This window comes from Sceloporus occidentalis, unplaced genomic scaffold (assembly GCF_023333645.1).
Source record: "Sceloporus occidentalis isolate IW3139 unplaced genomic scaffold, rSceOcc1.0.p SCAF_4, whole genome shotgun sequence".
Classification (NCBI taxonomy): domain Eukaryota; kingdom Metazoa; phylum Chordata; class Lepidosauria; order Squamata; family Phrynosomatidae; genus Sceloporus; species Sceloporus occidentalis.
Window position 1 is genome coordinate 104,762,124 of NW_028316984.1, and position 20,621 is coordinate 104,782,744.

At 40.1% G+C, this 20,621-nt stretch overlaps 1 protein-coding gene across 1 annotated transcript; it reads right to left on the bottom strand.

The window, feature by feature from the left end:
• Positions 1-784: 784 nt before the first annotated feature.
• TMEM41B (transmembrane protein 41B) lies at positions 785-19,532 on the bottom strand. The gene is made up of 7 exons (XM_089521151.1): positions 19,335-19,532; positions 12,493-12,610; positions 9,887-10,015; positions 7,286-7,379; positions 5,845-5,949; positions 4,640-4,778; positions 785-3,238 (listed from the first exon to the last, which is right to left on the bottom strand). Exons 1-7 carry the CDS (start codon positions 19,414-19,416, stop codon positions 3,069-3,071), a joined length of 837 nt encoding a protein of 278 aa, XP_089377277.1. The 5' UTR covers positions 19,417-19,532; the 3' UTR covers positions 785-3,068.
• Positions 19,533-20,621: the final 1,089 nt, after the last annotated feature.

Consider the following 20,621-nt stretch of genomic DNA (forward strand, 5'->3'; position numbering starts at 1 on the left):
TGCATAAGCAAAAGCATTCAGTTTGTAATGGACTAAATGGGACTCAAAACCAAATAGATTTGTAAAAATCTATGGCTCTTATACTGTACAAAGGCAGATTGCATTTCTGATCATGAAAACCAGAATGGAAATTTGAACTGAAGTCAGCAAGAAAACTTCAAAATGTAGAAAAAGTAGAGCTGTAACATTAGGGCTTTCCACACGGACATTTGGGACGTCCTCCGGACGTCCCATTTTAAAAAAGGGGCGTCTCTTTTAGACGCCCCATGGTCTAGTACGGACTCCGTCCGTACAAGATGGCGGCGCCCCTTCTACATGGGCGCCGCCATCTTTACGCATCGGACGCACAGCGTCCAGACGCGTCGCGCCGCTGCTGACGTAGCGAGCGCGCCCCTGGCGCCTCGCTACGTCGCAAACGCGACGCAAAAAGAAGCTCCATTTTGGAGCTTCTTTTTTCGGTCCGCGCGGGAGTCGGGCCGTTTGAAGGCTCCGGCTCCCCCGCGGACCTTCTGGCGGCGGTGCCAGACCGCCGCAAAGCGGCGGTCTGTACCCCGCCATTAACTGCACATACAATCTGTCCTAGCTTTAACATTTGGTACCAAAGGACTCTGCATTATATAAATGACAATATTTGTTGGAGATACACTTTGAGACATTTCTGACCAAACCGGGGAAAAGATCTCAATGACAGAAAAAGGTTAATGTCATCTGGTCATGTCATTGTATTGTTTTATAATGAGGTAACTCAATTTAAAAAAAATGCTCAAGAGGCATGCAAAATGGGGAACATGTAACAAAGCATATTTATTTATTTCCTCTGCATTTGCACATAATACTGCAATAAAATGACTTGATTCATATTTTGTTACAAAAGAACAATATTGCAAAAGTACCAGTACCTTTCAATAATCTCTCATATTATATTTCAAAGCCTCTTTTGAGAAGGTGATGTTGAAGAGGACAGCTATTTTACAAGGCTGCAGAAATTTATTAGAAATCTTGTTTCCCAATAAGTTATTTCAAGTAAGCTGACCAGAACTAAGTACTTTACGGCTTCTACCACAGAATCCCCAGCAACTTTGAGTCTGTAAAGTATTCCGTTTTCACCAAACTGCAGTTGAAGCAAACAATGGGCACAGTCCAGGCACTAAACTGCTTTCAATGGGACTTAACTGCAACTAAAACGTATGTATTGTGCTTAATTGTTATATTAAATGGAAAAACCTTTGGCTGCATTTGAAACAAAGCAAATTGTTTATCAGATTGCTTGCCAAAAATCCTGAAAGACAGTGGAAACTACAGGGTCTTTTATTATTGTATTTACTATCCATTCCAGACCCCTTGTGCACTATTCTCCTTTGCCCTTGAGCCAGCAAGCAGAAACCTGTAATATTCTACAATCTGCAATTAAAAGCTTATACTGTAAAGTCAAGAATGTGCATCTTGTCAGATATTCACCTCACAGGATAAGCAGAAGGCTTTTAATTCCAAATAGGAGGGCACTGTGCACTTTAGATGAGCTGAAAACTGAGCAGTAGCAGAATACTACTCAGAGAAGAAAGGGCACACACCTAAGTAGGGGAATGAACAGATATTTTAGTTTTGCAGATGAACTGGCAGATTGTGCACAACTGTATGTATGTTAAGATTTGCATTTTGGCCTTAATTCACAGAGGGAAATGGAGCGCTGGAAAGAAATCGAGCTTTGATGATAACCATAACAGTGCTTGAATGATCATCCATTCTACTGCATATCCATCTAATAAAAATAACTGCAAAAAGTACTCAGGCCTATAGACAGGCACATGCTGGAAAGGCAAACTGGAAAAAAAAACCTGGAGCAACAATAATTATTCAAGGAAAGGTAAAAGCCCTAACTGAGCATTTTTATTTTGAAAATGGATTTTAACTTCATAGTCAATCATTGGCTAGCCTTCAACCAAAGACAGGATACATCTTCCTAAAACTAAGGACTATTTACAAGATGTACAATTTGTACACAATAAATCTAGCCCAGAGGATATGGGTCTGCATACTTCCCTTGCTTTTTACACATGAAACCTCCTCATGTTTAGGCACTTCTCATTCAACTGCAGGAGTATGAATATGAATGAGTGAACCGGTACTTGAAGCAGCAATCAGAGAGCTTGGAACCATCATGGATCTTTGGATCAAAACCAGTACATTATTGTTCTACATGACCACATTCTATGAATAAAAAACCTAATAATTACTGCCTACCAAGTTAACATAGATGACTGTCTTTAAAAAAAGAATTGCCACCTGCCAGGTTGCAGTATTTGTCTATGTGATTCCTACATTTCAGTATGAACTCATAAATGTATTTTGATGACAGCTGCCATTTTTATAGCAAAATAATTTCTAAAATTCCTAATAGTTTGTTAAATTGTAATTATTTTAATGTTCAAAACAGCAACAGTCATTTATCTGCAATATTGGCAAACATTAAATTTACAATGCTAGCATTTTATTAGATAAAACCTGATCAGCCTCCCTCCAACCAAATATATTACTCGATATCTTGCACAAAAGAAAGGTTACTTGGTATCTTGCACAAAATGAAACATACCAATTACTGGAATATTGGTCAAATCACCTTTCCCTGCCACCCAAAAATGGTATAATAAAGAAAATTAGCCGCCCATTACTCTACTGGGATACAGAATCTGTTGGGCAGTCCATTATTCTTTACTACTTTTGAATGACAATGAAAAAGAGAAGTGGTAAACAGGAATTAATTATTCACATTATGCAAACATAAACAGATAAGGCATAGATTAAATATTATACATATTTGTTAAAAGTAACAATTCCTGACAGGTTTTGATTGTAAAAAACAAAACAAAAACAAAAACCCAGTTCACCTTAATCAACTGTCATTATTATGCCTTCATGCTCCATAAATAAAACTGAACGAGATGTCCAGAAACATATTTATCCTTTACAATGCTCCCCTTTTAAATGGTTAAAGATCCAATAAAAAAGTGATCATAGAAACAGTGTTGATCCTGAGATGAAATATGGGAAGTGAAGCTCCAGGCTGATCTCTATTCAAACTTTTGCTTAAGTTTTTTCTGGAAAACAGCTGGCAGGATGGAGAGAATGGCTAGAACCATAAGAATAAAAACAGAGTTCCAGGAAACTGCTTCACCTGCTGTTGTAAGCTGGTAAAGTGTTGTTCCAGCTTTAATTGCTACAAATGATGGTGGTGCAACACCTGGAAAGAGGAAAATAGTGAAGAAAATGGATCACAAGGAATACCAAGTTTCAGTTTTAAACATAGCATTTTTATTACTTCCAAATCTCATAGACCATTTCCTCTATGATATAAATGAGTCACGATGGGAAGATCATTGCTGTTGTTGTTATTGTTACTATTATTATAAACGACCAGAATTCTACATCATCTCTTTAGGTCCAAAACACACTGCAGAAATCATCCAGTTTGAAAACACTTTAACTGCCCTGGTTCAGTGCTAGGAAATCCTGGGAATTGTAGTTTATTGTGGCACCTCTGAAAGAGAAGGCTAAATGTCCCACAAAATGGCAGTTCCCAGGATTCCCTAGCACTGAGTCCGGGCAGTTAAACTGATCACAAACTGGATTATTCTGCAGTGAATTTTGGACCAGAATCGGCACGTTTCATTGAGCCCAGGTATTATACCACAGCCTCATGACCAAGCCAGCTTGAAGAAAGAACAACAGGTCTGAAATTCTGGCTGAAAAACAACCAAATGGGACTGATAAAACTGAGTGAAAGCCTTCCAGACTGCCTCATAAATATGCACAGTAGTAAGGTGGATTCTAGCAATGTGAATTATTTTTCCTGGGTATCCTAGGATAAGAAGTCCATCTGCTCAGTATCAAAGCAGCTATGTGGAACCAATCCAGCTCGAAGTATACAATCAGACTCTGAATTAGAAGGTCTGGCCTCACCAGTTGGCAACAACGGGGATACTACTAATTTCTGGAAATTGGGTTCTCCATAGCCAGAATGGTGATATCAACACTTCATCTTCTTTCTCTTTCTCGTGATTTAAGTGGTGGAGGAAAGCGGTATAAACAATTCTCTTTTTGCCAAAAGGACAGTAGACAACTTGACATCTGGACTTCTCAACAGAACTGAGGAAGCTTGAAGTGTTTTCCTAAAGTAAACATGTCCATATAGAGCCTTGCTAGATTGATTTCTTGTTGCTGAAAGACTTCTTGGCAAAATTTCAGTTACCCTGGATGAATGGTGTATCTCCTCAGGTAGTCTGGCACTACATTGAGTTTGCTTGAATGAAATCAAAATGTACCATATGGCAATCTCGGCCCACATAAAAAGGTTTCTTCCTTGTACAATAAGCAGGGTCTAGAACCTCCATTTGTAGATGTGAGATTTTTGTGGAAATGTCTATTTGTATAAAAACAGCTTTGCTCCCAATCATGGGAACAAAAGTCAGTAGTGCTAACAGGGGTGCACAGAATTCCAGCCAAATAGGAACCCAAATAGGAACATGGAAGAGCAGCACAAGCAAGTTTTTCAAAATTTCTACAACTGTCCAACAGGTGGGGCTATGCACTCATGAATAACACACTCTTTTTTACAATACTGAGTATTAATCAGAATTCTTACCTAGAAAAGTACCAATGAAAAACACTTTCAATGGTACATTTATTACAGGAGAGGTTATGTTGATAAACCAGTTAGGAAGGAAAGGAGTTATTCTCAAAAATATTATGTAGTTAATGAGATGTTCTCTGTGTCGTTCAACCTGTGGGATATAAAACTCAAATTAAAAGCGTCTAATCCTAGATTATATAGTTGAGTCTTAACTACATATTTATTTTCCAAAGTTAAGAGATGACTACCAGATCTTCTTCTAACTAAACCTGCACCATTTACAAACCAAAGGAACATATTAGTAAGCTAAAAAGCTTGCAAAAATACATATATATAAACAACATTTAAGTAGGAAATGAATTTTGGGCTGGGAGGAAACCCAATACAGCCCGAGGCTTGCAGTAATATGGATAGTATGTAAAGAGAAAATGAATTCAAGTCTGGAGGGAAAACCCAAAACAAGCCAAGGACAAAGTAGCCACGGAATGCTACTCAACTACTAAGGTCAGTAAACAGTAAATTGTGTACGAGTAGGAAAGGAATGGGAGTTTTGTGAAAAGTCATGCCTGACTGGAGCAGTGAACAGAAACACTCCATACTGTAATATGTTGCATATACAGTTAATTCCAACCCAACAGTCCACTTAGTGCCAATCTATTGGGTCAAAACTCAGGAGCATTTGCTACACACTCACATGATCCTTTGTATGTATATGCCTTCATATTGCCTTTCAATTATGGCAACCCTATTAATTTCATAGGGTTTCTTATGTAAGGAGTATTCAGAGGTGGTTTTCCCCAGTTCCTTTCTCTGAAATATATCCTACAGCACCTGGTATTTGTTGGTGGTCTCCCATCCAAGTATTATTCAAGGCTGACCCTGCTTAGTTTGCAAGATCAGGTTCTGGTAACTTTAGGGTATTTAGGCTCCCTACATGTCTGCTACATGTGCATGAATATTTCAATGTGTGTGTGTGGGGGGGGAGGGATATTTAAAAGGCCCAGAAAGATCCTGTGAGCTTCTAGAAATGAGGACATAGATCTCACTATTTAGAGACCTTCTAGTTCACCTTATTATCAATTGTTCTGTTATGAACTCATGTAATTAATACTGTCAAAGAAACATTAATGACAATGGCAATTTTGGTCCCGCATAATTCCTGTTCTCTTAAACATAAATTTAATAATTTAGAACAAATATTCCACAAATGATCTTACCTGTTTTGACCATTTCACTGCTTTTTCTGTTAAATATCTATATACAACTGGTCGTCCAACCAAATAGGACAGCATATAGCAGAAAGATGCCCCAAGTCCAGAGCACTGCAAATGAATTGAATCCTCAATATAATTAGTATGCAATAATGACATTTCAGATTACTTCTCTAGTGAAAGACTGATCTATACATTCAGTATCACTTTTTCCTAGGATTGTAACACTTCAAACTGCCTGCAGTGATAGAACATTTTTGAGTACCGTTATGTTAAAAGAAAATAATCTTTGTGTGTAGAAAAGATTAGGAAAGAACTAATCTATAACCTCTTCCTCTCCACGTGCCAGTTTTCTACATTGATATATGCATGGAAATATATAATGTTTGAAGCCAATAGCATTAGAGACAACCTAATTTTCAATAACCTAATTTTGAAATTAATAATCCTGAATGGTTTACATTGCTCAATTTTATAACCACTTCAGAAACAAGGTTTCTAAAACACAAGATACACTTTATAAAGAAAGAAAGAAAAAACAATGGGACAAAAGATAGCAATAAATAATTTAGATATGTATTACTATGTACAGCCTGCCTGCCTTGGGCTTGCCATCTGCAAATTTGAGCATCCACTGATGGCAAGTCCCATTGGCCCTAATGGCAGCATGTAGATGTGGCCACGTTAAAAACCACAGGATTTGAAGTCTGATGGTTTTTTTGGCATCCACTGGGGTGATGGTGAAACATAACCCCTGCGGATACCAACAGCTGTACTGTATTGTTTTGCATTGGTTCAGCGTCAATAGCATGCTCAGAATTGCATAATTCATAACTCAGTGCTCATCTAGAAACTATTTTCTGAAAGTTGTCCCATTTTCTACTTATATTAAAAGAAAAATTCAGCTGCCCTAGCAGAGCAAGATTTTCTACAGGTCTTGACTAGTAATTTGCTGGATGTCTATTACCTATTTTATTTCTTAGCAAGTTAGAATTTTATGGAAGACAAGCCAATTCTGCTTTCAGTGTATCAATAACTGGGACTAGGCACTGATTTGCCACAGGCAACTGTGATATATTTATCCCTTTTTAATTAATTCATTAATTTGAAGACTGGGTTGTCACTAATGTTGTTAGCTTTAAAGATACGGTAATATACTTCCATATATACATCCATGATGCTTAGCTATAGGGCTGGATATAGACCTGATAACATCCCTGAACTGTGGGTTAGGTCCATTTGAGGTAGGGTGGAAAAGTTGAACTCAACAGTCTCAATACAAAATTCCTTGACAAATCAAAACTTTTCTGCAACCCTCCTGTATTTGTAGGCTCACATTATATATCAGACTTATAATTCTTGTACTGCTCACATCACCTGCTTTTATAGAACAGATCAAATAAATCATTGTGAAGAAGTGCAATCTCCACTTGTAATTGATACTTACCAAACAAACAAGAAATAGAGCTAGTGGAAAGGGATAGAGAAATCCAGAAAGTATACTCAGAAATATAGATCCAGGAATAGCAAATGTCTGCAGGCTGGAGAGTTGTTTTAAGTCAAGGACAAAATTATTTAGAAGTTGTAAACATGCAAACCAATCCTACATTTGGTTATTCAGAAGTAAATCCCACTGGAATTAATGGATTTTACCCGTGGGTAAGTGTGTTTAGGAATGCAACCTTAGAAATGTAAAATTAGCAACATATTTTACATAAACAACATAATATAAAAAGCATTGCTCACATATGCAAATGTTACTATACTATTTGAATTATGCATATGCTTTTTGAGCAAATGACACACTAGCCCTGTCCAGACATACATACACATATATAAAGAGAGCCAGGATCACATACTTCATTCCCCCTTCTGTCACACCCTCCCTCCTTAAGTTGCCAGTGCAGTTTTAAGCAAGAGCTGTAACCATGTTTGGCTGAGTGTCATTGCAGAGGTCCATGCAACTGAAAGTACTGCTTCAGCTAAATGCTTTTCACACTTCCCCCATCAATTTAGGGAGGCAAGGAAGAAGAGAGAATGGACGGCTGGAGTGCTTGTCCCTGGTTCCCTCTACCTATGTACAATAAACACATGAATAGGGTTTAAAATACTCTACACAGGGCCTCTTTATCACATTTACGTATGCAGTCGTCCCTTCCAATTCACTGACTTGGAGTCTGTGGTCTCGCCCATTCATGGACAGCAAGCGGGGAGGGACAAAAGGGTGTGTGCACTGCCACTGAAATCAATGGCGACTTGAATATCAGCGTTTTTCTGGATTTGCTGGGGGGAAGGGGTCTGGAACGGATCCCCTGTGAATTGGGAGGGATGGCTGTATACCCATGGGCCTCAATGCACTTGCTAGTCCAACTAGAGTACACTCAGAGAAATTGATTAGTTCATGAATGCAAGTTCAATTTGTTCACCAAGTGTACTCTAGTTGGAACAAAAAGCTATACTCAGGCCAAGATGTTTTAAAGGCAGGCCTAAAACATTCATTGTTATTGGATTTATACCCCACCTTTCTCCCAGAATGTGATCCAAGGTGCTAGCAACATTACTAGTATGATTCACTGAAAACTTATAGGTGTTGCTTCTATACACTTTTAAAACCAGCACAGAATAAATGTTGATAAGTATGCTACTTATCTAAAACATTGCATCTGAAGTATGTAGAACAAACAGTCTTGTTCACTAAATGTTTACATTTATTAATTATTAACTAACCTTAACCTTCTTTCTTTGTAAGCTGCTTCATTTATGTAAATTCAAAGTTTTAGCATCATTTATAATATGAATTGCTCTAAGACTTTAGCTCTTAAAGGTTGCTCTAAGTAATTCTAGACTGAAACCTTTTAAATGGGTTACAGAGTTAAAGACTAATTTGTATCCAAGTGTTTTAAGAACATTACAATAGCAAATTAGCATATTCTATCCCCAAAGGAAAACATACCATCAAAAATAAAGCTGCTCATTTTAGTGAGAAGAGTATGTGTTAAGAACTTCCTTTTGAAAACAGGTTCACAACACCAAACTTTTACTTTATGTGAATAATTAAAAGCTCCCTGTCTAATTTTTCTTCTTAAAGAGCCAAACATTTGAAGTTATTCCAATTACTGACTCTTACGGCATTCCATCAACACACTTATGCAATCAGCGTTCTGTCAAAGATGAGCATATACATTTTAAAACGAATTAAGCAAGACAGGATAATACTGTGTGCTGAGTGTTAACTAGGATCTCAGTTTAAAGCCCTTGCTCAGACTTCATGGTTATAGCCTTCTCCTAACCTTTATACTTGTAAAACTTTAAATCATCTATTTTTCCAGTGACATCCTAACCAGATGTAAGCTCCAATGTCTTAAATTAGGCATTGTTAGAAGGTATGTTTAGGACCCTAGCCTTAGTTCCCTGAATGTAATCCTCTATTATTCCTATGTACTCTGTTTTCCCCCTTTCAGGCCAATTCTTATGACAGAAAAATAATCAGAAATAGACATAAGTCCTGTACTCAAATTATTTCAAATACAAAGAGAATGGGAGAAGAAAAAGCCTTCAGATCAGAGATGTGGGGTAGAACATTTTCTGGTCCTGGGTTTTGTTTTGGTTTTTTTATGGATTTTTTTCACACTTTCCATTTGTGTTTATCCACAGTTGTCTAGACTGCTGTTTTGTAATCAATTCATTAGATAAATAAACTGTACTGAATCAAATTTTATACTTACTCTGAATCAGACTATTCTCAACATGAAATAAAATTGATATATAGAGCAGACAATGAGTGAAGCTAAAGGTCCTACAGTTATACTTCAACAAAAGATATTTAAACTGTTAATATCAGGTGCAACTATCTTTATTTATGTGTCCTATAAAACCAAGTGTTCCTTCAAGTGTGGTCATTTTCTGAGAAGTATAAAGGTGGTATATGCTGTTTTCTTCATACAGTGCATAGTTAAATTATCATATTTAGTTTCACAAAAAAATGTTTAGAAGTTATATCACATCATAGTGGAATCAGAGCTATGTGCATTTTTTCAAACAAGGATACAACACATAGGTAGCAAAATAGGCCACTAATACTTGTATATAGAATGTATCTTTATATTTAGAAAGAACCTTTCCTAAGGCTTTAGCATCATCCATGTCTCTGGGAACCTTTATACATTCTCTCTCTTCTCTGCAAGGAAAAAAAGACAAAATTAACAACATCAGATAACATTTGTACCAAACAGAAAAGATGGTAGCATAAATATGCCACCATGTCCTTATGAATAAGGTAGTCCAAAATTTAACAAAAATTTAACAAAAATGTTGATCAAACTCTGCTTAAGGGATTGAGATCTGTATTACCTCTACTCCTGAGGAAGAAGCCTTGGTGTTGCAGTGATTAAATGCCTGTACTGCAGCCACTCACTCACAAACCACAAAGTTGTGAGTTCAATACCAGTCAGGTGCTCAGGATCATCTCAGCCTGGCATCCTTCCAATGTCACTAAAATGAGTACCCAACTTGTTGGGGGAATTAGCTCACACATTGTAAACCACTTAGGGAGTGTTTAAGTGCCCTGATAAGCGGTACAGAAATGTAACTGTTACTTGTCTGTGAGGGTTTTTTTGTGCCTAGGAAGCCTGACAATTAAAAACCTCTTTCAGACCAATATTGGAACAGTTGTCTGTAGTACTGATGGCTCAATAAAATGAATATCAGCTGAAGTTTTACCAGGGAACAAAACGTTGATTGGAAATAGCTGCAGAATGTGCTCTTCATAGGACTGGGAAGTTCAGCCAGGTGATTATTTTAACTTGTAATTTCAGAATATATGACTATGCAGGAAACTTAGACAAACTAACATATGGAAACAAAAACCAGAGCTTCCCAGAAACTGGAAGTGTATTCACTTTATACTGGAAACATTAATATGTTTGCACAATTATCTGAAAAGGTGGGTAAGCTGTCTTTGGTAATGGAACAGAGCTAGGCAGAATATGCTGTAATATCTGGGGAACTCATGATACAAACATGATATTTTTACATATGCCATTTCTGGAAGCTGTGTGAAATCCAATCCCCACTGCAATTATATATTTATTTATTTTATATGCCAATTTTCTCCCGGTGCAGGACCCAAGACAGTGCACAGCACCTTAAAAACACAATACAATTTTAAAACCTCTAATTTTAAAGTTAAAATACAGTTAAACTAAATAATTTAAAAACACAAGAGTTAAAAACACAAGTTAAAACAGCAATAAATGGCATTTAAAACATGATGAAATAAAAAAAACATTACACCCCTTCCCCATTAAATGCTCTAGCTGATGTCACCAAATGGCTCTGCAAATAAAACCGTCTTTACCTGCCAGCAGAAAGAGAACAAGGAGGGGGCTAATCAGGCCTCTCATGGACCTGAGAGAAGCCAACAAATGCTCTCTCTCAAGTCCTGCAAAGCTGGTGGAAATGAGAGGAAGCCCTCCCTCTTCTATAGATTTGAAGGCATGTGCTGGAATTCTGGCCAGAAATGGACCAGTAGATAATGTACCTGCTTAAATTGGGGGGGGGGGGGGGGGTTTCCACAGGATCCTTGTACCCAGCCCCAGTCAACAGCCTGGCTGCAACTTTCTTGACTCACTGAAGTTTCCAAACAGTTTCTAAAGTCAGCCCAACATACAGCATATTACAATAATACAAACAAGATGTAATCAATGTATGTGTCACTGTAGTCAGATCTGACTTCTTAAGGAACGGGTGCAACTGGTACACTAATTTTGACTGTGTAGACACAGCTGAAACCTGGGCATCCAGGCTCAGATCTAAGTTCAGGAGCACACTCAAGCTGAAATCTGAGTTTCATGGGGAGTGTGACCCTATCCAGCACAGGCTGAATCCCCACTCCCTGATCTGTCTTCTGACTGACCAGAAACACCTCTGTTTTCTCTGGATTAAGTTTCAATTTGTTTGCCTTCATCCAGTCCATCACTGACAGCAGACAGTGGTTTAGTACAGAAACAGTTTCCTTGAAATCGGGTGGAAATGAGATAGAGTTGTGTGGACTAGTAGTCAATGTAGTTAAATCTATCTCTCTATTCCATCCATGAAACTTAAAATGACCTCTCCCAACAATTTCATGTAAATATTAAAGAGTATGGGAGACAGAACCTAGCCCTGAGAGACACTGCAGTGGTAGGGATGTCAGACAGGCAACCCTCAGCACCACCTTCTAGTCTATCTCTCCAAGAAAAGCCGGAGCCACTGTCAAATAATTCCCACAAGCTCCATCACAAGAGGCAACCCAGAAGGATGCCATGGTCAACTGTACTGAAAGCCACTGAGAGTCCAGCATAACCAACAGGGACACACTCTCTTTGTCTAGTTCCCAGCATAGGGCATCTACCAAGGTGACCAAAGCTGTCTCTGTCCCATATCTAGATCCATTTTATCCAGGATCCCTTGAAGCTGGGAGGCCACCACACATTCTAGTACTTTGCCCAAAAAAGGGATACTGATGGGTCAATATCTCCGATATGGTGGGATCCAGGGAGGATATTTTTTCAGTAATGGCCTCACCTTAGCCTCAATATCTGTATCATCTATAAGATTCTCTAGGTATGCTTGATGAGATTCTCTAGAAGAAAACAAATTATCTGACATACTTACTCACTAAGCTGTGGGAAGTTTTGATACACCAGAAACATAACTGAAGCAGCTGTTAAGAAAATGGACACCAATATAAGAAGTGACATTCGGGCAGATCCACCCTCTTTATGGGCTTTTCCTGAAATAGAACAAATTTATAATTAACTTGTGAGTTCTTACATGTAATTACTATAGAAGCTGGGATGAGAACACTAAGGCTTTATATATATGTTTTTGTTCTACTGCTTTTCTTTAAAAAGTGCAATATGAAATCAAACCAACCTTTAATACTGAAGTTCATTAGCTGTCAAATAATGTATCTCTGCACTAAATTGTTTTAAATGTTTCTCACCACTAAAAAGGACAGAACAAATCTAATACACTTCTATACCGCTTATCAGTGAACACTCCCTAAGCAGTTTACAATGTGTAAGTCAATTGCCCCCAACAAGCTGGGTACTTATTTTACCAACTTACGAAAGGATGGAAGACCCTGGAGTCCTGCAGGATTGAACTCACAACCTTGTGGCAGTGAGTGGCTGCATTACTGGCATTTAACCACTGAGAAAGCAATTTTTAACATGTGCTGTCATCATTTTTATTTATAAGTTTTTAAAATTGCTTTTAATTTACTGTAGTTGTTTTAACAGGATAATCTGTTCAGTCTTAACATTATATTTTTTGTATTTATTTGTTATCTTTTTTTAAAAAAAATCTGGATTCTCAGTTTGAATAAACTCTTCTAGAACATGGCCACATAGCACAAAAAACGCACAAAAAACTATGGATGCCTGCCATGAAAGCCTTCGACTTCAACTTGATTTAAGCTTGTTCATAGCTTCAAGGGCACTTTAAGGGAGCGCTTTTATCTCTTTAGAAATGAGATAATCATGTAGTAAAGCTAAGCAGGTTGAATGGGGAACTCTGGTTAGTACGTGGATGGGAGACTACCAATGAACACTAGGTGCTGTAGGCTGTATTTCAGAGGAAGGAACTAGAAAAAACACTTCTGAGTATTCCAAGAAACCACTATGAAATTCATGGAGTCACCATAAGTCGACAGGAGACTTGAAGGCACGTGCACACACACACACAAGTTTATCACTTACTGAGCTTGCATCCCTTCTTAGATATAGGAAACCTGTATGTGGTAGCTGATCCAAGACAACTATTCTACTCATATAGGTAACTGTGAAACACTATTGTTTAGCCTGTAGAAAAGAAGATTAAGAGGTGATATGATAGCCCTATTTAAATATTTGAAGGGATGTCATATTGAGGAGGGAGCAAGCTTGTTTTCTGCTGCTCCAGAGAACAGGACCCGAAAGAATGGATGCAAGCTACAGGAAAAGAGATTCCACCTCAACATTAGGAAGAACTTCCTGACAGTAAGGGCTGTTCGACAGTGGAACAAACTCCCTTGAGCAATAATAATCCCAGAATGTTTATTGCAACTGGTGGTGCCATGATTGTGCAACGTGTACAGCATATTCCCTCTTGTGACATGACATGATTATGAGGTGACTCAAAGGGTGAAACATCCATATAAGTAGGGAAAATATGATGATGATTCATAACAAATGTACCAGGTTTGGTCATTTGCCTTGTAGTCTAAAGAGCTGCTGTCTAGCATACTTTTTCTACTGCCTTGTGAGCCTTAACAGAAGGCAGCCTGTGTGTACAGCTGCTAACATCTAAAGTTTCACTACTTCTTTTAGAAAAAAAAAAATCTGTGCTTTCTGGCTGACAACATAATACAGAGGAAGAAATGGTATACTATCATTACTATCAACACTAGAAAGGAAATTATTTATATTCCACCCAATTATTAGAAAAGATAGAGGAAAGCAAGAGTTATGAATCAGTAAGTTTTTAAATTAGTGGTATCCCTCTTAATTGCAGTATGGAAAATACAAGTATTAATATTGATACTGCCGTTAGTTTGACATTTTAAAAGTAAAGAAGTCTTCAGCATAATCATTTGCTTATTAGTGGTGTCTATAAGCATCAGCTACACAAACCAGTGCTGACACCTTTTAATCCTAGTCACAAATCAGAAGATACTCAAGAATGGAAAACTTTTGACTATGAAAAGTAGACCGATTACAGAATAATCCAGTTCATGCATCACATAATTTAATGGTTTGTTTAATTGAGTTTCAGATTTAATGAAGAAGTGTTTCGGAATTCTCTGAGAATTTGTTTGCCTAGTCCGGTTTCCTAAACCCAAGGAACAGATTCACCTAAAAAAGCTGGAGCTATGCTCAAAACTACATATAAACTTTATTAAGATTTTTTGGTATGTTTTCAAGTCCTTTCCAATTTGTGGTGACTTTAAGGTGAACCTACCACAGGCTTTTCTCAGTTGGGTTTGCTCAGAGAGGTTTACCACTGCCTTCCTCTAAGGCTGTGAATGGGACATGCCCAAAGTCACCCAGTGGGTTTCAATGGCTGAGTAGGGGCTCAAACCTTTGTCTCTTGCAGTCCTAGTTCAATCCTTGAAGCACTATATCACACTTGCTTTCTGCTATGTGATGAGCAAATGTAAGCCCAAGGTTTCTGTATATGTGGTATTTGTCCAAGGCTGCATTACATGAGACTTATGAATTTTAAATGGCTGTATATGACCCTTAAGCTGCAAAAGCAGAAAGTGTGTCACATAACAGCATTTTAAATCAAAGTACATGTACTGTAAATTTCAGTGATGTCAGGCACATTGTCAGATAACATTACATACTATCAGATGTTACATGCTCTGCCCAAAATGAAGTGTAAATCTCAGCCACAACTTTAATGTAAAATTTGGAAGCTTTGTCACAAACTTGACTTATCAAGCAACATATATGGTGTTATATTCCATATATGGGTCTCGTATATGCAAATATTCCAATATCTGAAAAAATCCAAATTCCAAAACAATTCTGGTCCCAAGTATTTCAGCTAAGGGAGACTCAACTTGTACATATAAGATACATATATGCTAAATACCACTTTATACCCATTATTACTAATATAATTCCCAACATTCCTTTTTTCAATCTAAACAATTTTAATTAAGCAAAACTGGGTTTTATTATAATGCATTAACACTATACTTTCCACAAGTTCGTTACTTTATCAAACAAGACTTTAAGAACCCAAGTACAATAACACTGAATAGCTATATCAGATATGAGTATGTGAATGATTTTCAAAGATTCTAATAAAATGTGGCACAGTGAAAGATTGCCATGCCAGTTTGGACCAATTATATATTTTGAAACCGTGACCTTCTAGGCTGTGGATATGAAAATGTCCTTCCTCATACCAAGTTACTAAGGCTTCACATTTTAACAAACAAAACTCTTCTAGAACATGGCCACATAGCTCGAAAAACCCACAAAAAACTTTGGATGCTGGCCATGAAAGCCTTCAACTTTACAAAACTTGTTAGCTTTATCAGTGTAAGACTATGAATCTTTTCAAAGTAGATTAATTCATATGCCTAAAGGTTTAGGAACAATGCCTTAAATTTAAAAAAAAAATGATTCCCAAGGTGGGCAGTAACCCCCTGCCTCGCTGGACGCAGTGGAAAGATCCAGGGGGGACAGTGAGGGAAAAGGGGCTGCAGGAGCGCTTTCAAAGTAGTGGTGCGCAAGAAAGACAAGGGGAACCTGGAGTCTCTGGGACCATGGTGGGAATGAAGAGTTAAAGCCTATGGTGGCAAGGGAGAAACAGTGGGAAAAAGGAGCTTTCGCATTTGGGACCCTGCTTCAGTTTTGTGAGCTTTGACATGGATGGCAGGCGGGAGCTGCACTGCTGCACCCTTCTTTTGTTGTTTAGGCCTAGAGAAGAGGTGGCAGAAGAAACAATCTTTGAAGGGGAGACAACTTGAAGCTGTGTGGGAAAGGCATGTGTCTGGGGAAGGAAAGGGAGGAGTATTTGGGGTCAATTCTTCAAAAGAGTCCTTCACCTTTCTTGGATTTAAAGTTCTTCCTATGAGAAGGAGAAAAGTGGGAAGCCAGCTCCCCGCACCAGCAAAGAAGCATTGAGAGTCCTTCCTTGGCTGGGAGAAGCTTCTCCCTTCACACCCGGTCACCTTGAGATTAGCAACCAAGCAGATGGTTGATCAGCAACCAAGAAGCCCCTCACCAGTGTTGGACTTTGCCTCAAGGTTAGCATTGGCAAGAGGCTTCTTGGTCATCACTCAGCCAGCAGCTCAACTGCTGCTCCCAAAGTAGCTGGGTGCAAAGGGAGCAGCAACTCTGTCAGCCCTGCTTGACTGACTGCTCTGTTGCTGCTCCCTTTGCACCCTGGGAGCAGTAACCAAGCAGGTGGCTGGTCAGCCAGCCAGCCAGCCTTCCTTTTGCTGTAAGGCCTGTGCAGGCGAGAGGGAGGAGCAAGGCTGGGCCACTGGCACTGCTGTATTTGCACATGAGAGGCTGAGGCAGAAGAGGTTATTCCTATCATTTGATGCTACTGTTTTTTCAAGTGAGTTTCAAGTGCAAAACTGCATCTGCTCGGAGTTTTTTGTTTTGTATTTTAAATCAGGACTGTTTTGTCACTGGACCATACTAGGAAAGTGGGAGGAACTGTCAAGTATGGATGGTAGTTGCGACAATGATAAGACACAACTAAAGTCCAGGGCTGGTCAAGAGAATGGTTAGGGTCTTCCCCAGGGTCTAAAGTTATGAAGCCATATGACTGTCTGATCTGATCAGAATTGAGACTGCAGTCAAGAAACAAGACTACGAATGGGAAGGACAGCCATGAAAGAAGTAGACAATATCCTAAACTGTAAAGATATACAACTGAGCACTAAAGATAGAATCTTCCAGGCCATAGTATTCCCTATCACCATGTATGGATGTGAGAGCTGTACAGTGAAGAAAGCAGATGAGAAGAAAATCAACTCATTTGAGATGTGGTGCTGGAGAAGAGGATACCATAGTATCCTCAGCCAAAAAAGACAATCAAGTGAGTCCTTGAACAGATCAATCCTGAATGCTCTCTGGAGGCCAAGATGACCAAACTGAGGCTGTTGCACTTTGGCCCCGTCATGAGAAGGCATTAATTGTTTGAACAGATAATGTAGATGATAAGTGAGGACGACCGCATGCCAGATGGATGAACGCAAGTCAGGGATGTCATGGGCCTGAATCTGCAAGACCCAAGTAGAGCAGCAGATGATAGAGGGTCTTGGAGATGTCTCATCCACAGGGTAGTCATGAGTGAGGGTCGGCTCCAGGGCAGTTAACTATAACAATAGGGTTTTATTAAGTACATATATGGTTTATATTCATAAAACGTATACAAATACTTTAAAGACATCACTAACATCATAAATAACCATGCACACTAAACTTGTGACACAGTGATATGTAGTGATTATGTTCTCAAATAAATCTAGAAGACAACACACTGTCACATCTTTGCTAGAACAAATCTGTCTGAAACTGGGAATTCTCAAAAAGCACTGCTTTAGAGGCTCTGCTCAAGGCAGATTTGGCCCTGGAGAAAACAGCAAAGTGCGCCAATCAGACTACTGTTAGTATTTAAAAACTGCTTGTTTTTTTAAGGAACCCCATTTCCCTCCTTCTTCCTTTTTACATTATGAGTGAAGAGTGAAAGATGTAAAAGCACTGTGATGCCAATGCTTTATTTCAACAATTGCCCCCCTCATTAGACATAAGGCTGTCAGGGAAAGATAGAAAACCCATCAGGGACTATTTGAGAATGAAGACTAGCTTCTCAGAAACCAGGGCTGCATCCACACTGCAGAAATAATCTGGTTTGACACCACTTTAAGTGCCATGACTCCATGCTATGGGATTGTGGGAACTGTAGTTTGCAGACCTGATGCATGACTGTGGGCTAAGTCACACTCTCTGGCCTTAGAGGAACAAACTTTGCTCTTGTTGCCGCGTGCCTTCAAGTCATGTGTGGTTTATGGCAACCCTCTCACAGGGTTGGTTTTCTTGGCACAATTTGTTCAGAGAAGGTTTGCCACTGCCTTCTTCTGAGGCTGAGAGAGTGTGACCTGCCCAGGGCAAGACTTCATCTTGGGGCCGCCATAAGTCAGAAATGGCTTGAAGGCACACAACAACAAGGTTTGCTATTATATTCTCCATACTATTACGTTATAATAGAAACAGATCATATACATGGCATGATCACAGCACAGTTGTTGTTCTTGTTGTGGTTGTTGTGTTGCTTCAAGTCATTTCTGACTTATGGTGACCTTCAGCAAATCACACTCTCTCAGCCTCAGAGGAAGGCAATGCCAAACCTTCTCTGAAGAAATCCTGCCAAGGAAACCATCCCCATGAGAGGGTTGCCATAAGTCAGACATGACTTGGAGCCACACAACAACAATAACAACAACAACAACAACAACAGCGCTGTGATGATGCCATGATGTATATGATCTATGTCTATTGTAATACAATAGTACTGAGAATATAATAACAGGCTTTGTTCTTGCTGTTGTCTGCCTTCAAGTGGTTTTGGACTTATGGCGGCCCTATAAAGGCAGCCCCATCCTGGGCTGTCCTTGGCAAGCGTGGTCCAGAGGGGCTGCCCTTGCCTTGCCTTGCCTTGAGCCAGGAGGCTGAGAGAGTGTGGCTTCTTGCCCGAAGGCGCCCGGGGCTCTTTCTATGGTAGACCTGGGAACTGAGCCCTGTCTCCAGAGCCATAGTCCAACGCTCAAAAAACGATGCCTAGCTGGCTGAAGCCCCTAGCGTGGCGCCGTGGCGGCTAAAGCGGTATCAAACCGGATTATTTCTGCAGTGCGGGCTCCCGACCCTTAGGGGGGGTTCCCTCGTTCCTTCCCTTGGCCCCAGGCAGAAGAAGACACACTACACACACACACACCCCCAATATACCCGCGATCATCTGCTTCTGCCGCGCCTGGGCCTGGGCCTCCTGAAGGCCCTCCTCCGGCCTCCCGGACCCTCGATGCGCCATGGCCGCCACCGCTTTCGCCGGCCGGCAACGCACAGGCCCAGCCCCGCCTCCTCCAAGAAGCACCGCGAGAGCAGCAGCAGCGAGAGGAAGGGAGGCTTTGGGGCCTAGGCCCCAGCCCTGCCTCCGCCTCGCCTCGCCTCAGGCCCGCTCCCCTCCCTCAGCGGCTCCCTCCTGAGGAAACAGGCCGCCCTCCTCCTCCTCCATTCGAAACTATTCCGACATAATAATAAGGCCAGTCCTCCAGGGGAGGAGGGCCGAGGGAGCCTGGCGCCTCTGGTTCCTGAGGGGCCCTGCCCTGGGCAGACCAGGCCTCCGCCTTCTTCGCCAAGGCCTCCTGGCTGGCCTCCATCTTAGCCTTCCGCCCGGGACGCAGGGATTTCAGTGGCCCCGGAATGGCTCAGGAACACAAATCTAGGGCCTGTTACAGACTGCCAAAATAAAGCTGCTTCGGGTCTCTTTGGAGGTATGCTATTTAAATGATGCATGGGTTCTAAGAGTCCGGAGGTCGCACCAAAGCCACACTCCATTCATAAGCACCAGAGTGCAGCTTTTGGTGCAGCTTCCAGATTCCTAGGATGCATGCATCATTTAAACAGCATACCTCCAAAGAGACCCGAAGCAGCTTTATTTTGGCAGTCTGTAACAGGCCTATGCCTCTGAGCCATGCTCATGATGGACTGAGAAGCAAGGGCTGATGTTCCATCAGGGATTGATGTCAGAGTGTCCTCCATGTTGAGCATCACTAACAAGCATGGGTTCCAAAGTATCCTCCATTTTGAGCAGGACTGAGAAGCAAGGATTTATGTTCCATGAGGAATTTTAAAGTGTCTTCTATTTGCAGCAGGACTAAGAAGCCGCCGCAGTGTAGAGGTTTCAGCATTGGAATTCAATTCTGGAGACCAGGGTTCAAATCCCCACTCAGCCATGGAAACCCACTGGGTGGCCTTGGGCAAGTCACATTCTCTCAGCCTCAGAGGAAGGCCATGGCAAACCCCTTTTGACCAAACATGCCAAGAAAACCCTATGATAGGCTCTCCTTAGGGTTGTCATAGGTCAGAAACAACTTGAAGGCGCACACCACATACCCAAGAAGCGTGTATTTATGTTCCATGAGGAATTTCAAAGTGCCCTCCATTTTGACCAGGACTAAGAAGCATAGATTTGTATTTCTATTCGTGTTTTTCACTTTTATTTGGTAGTGTGCT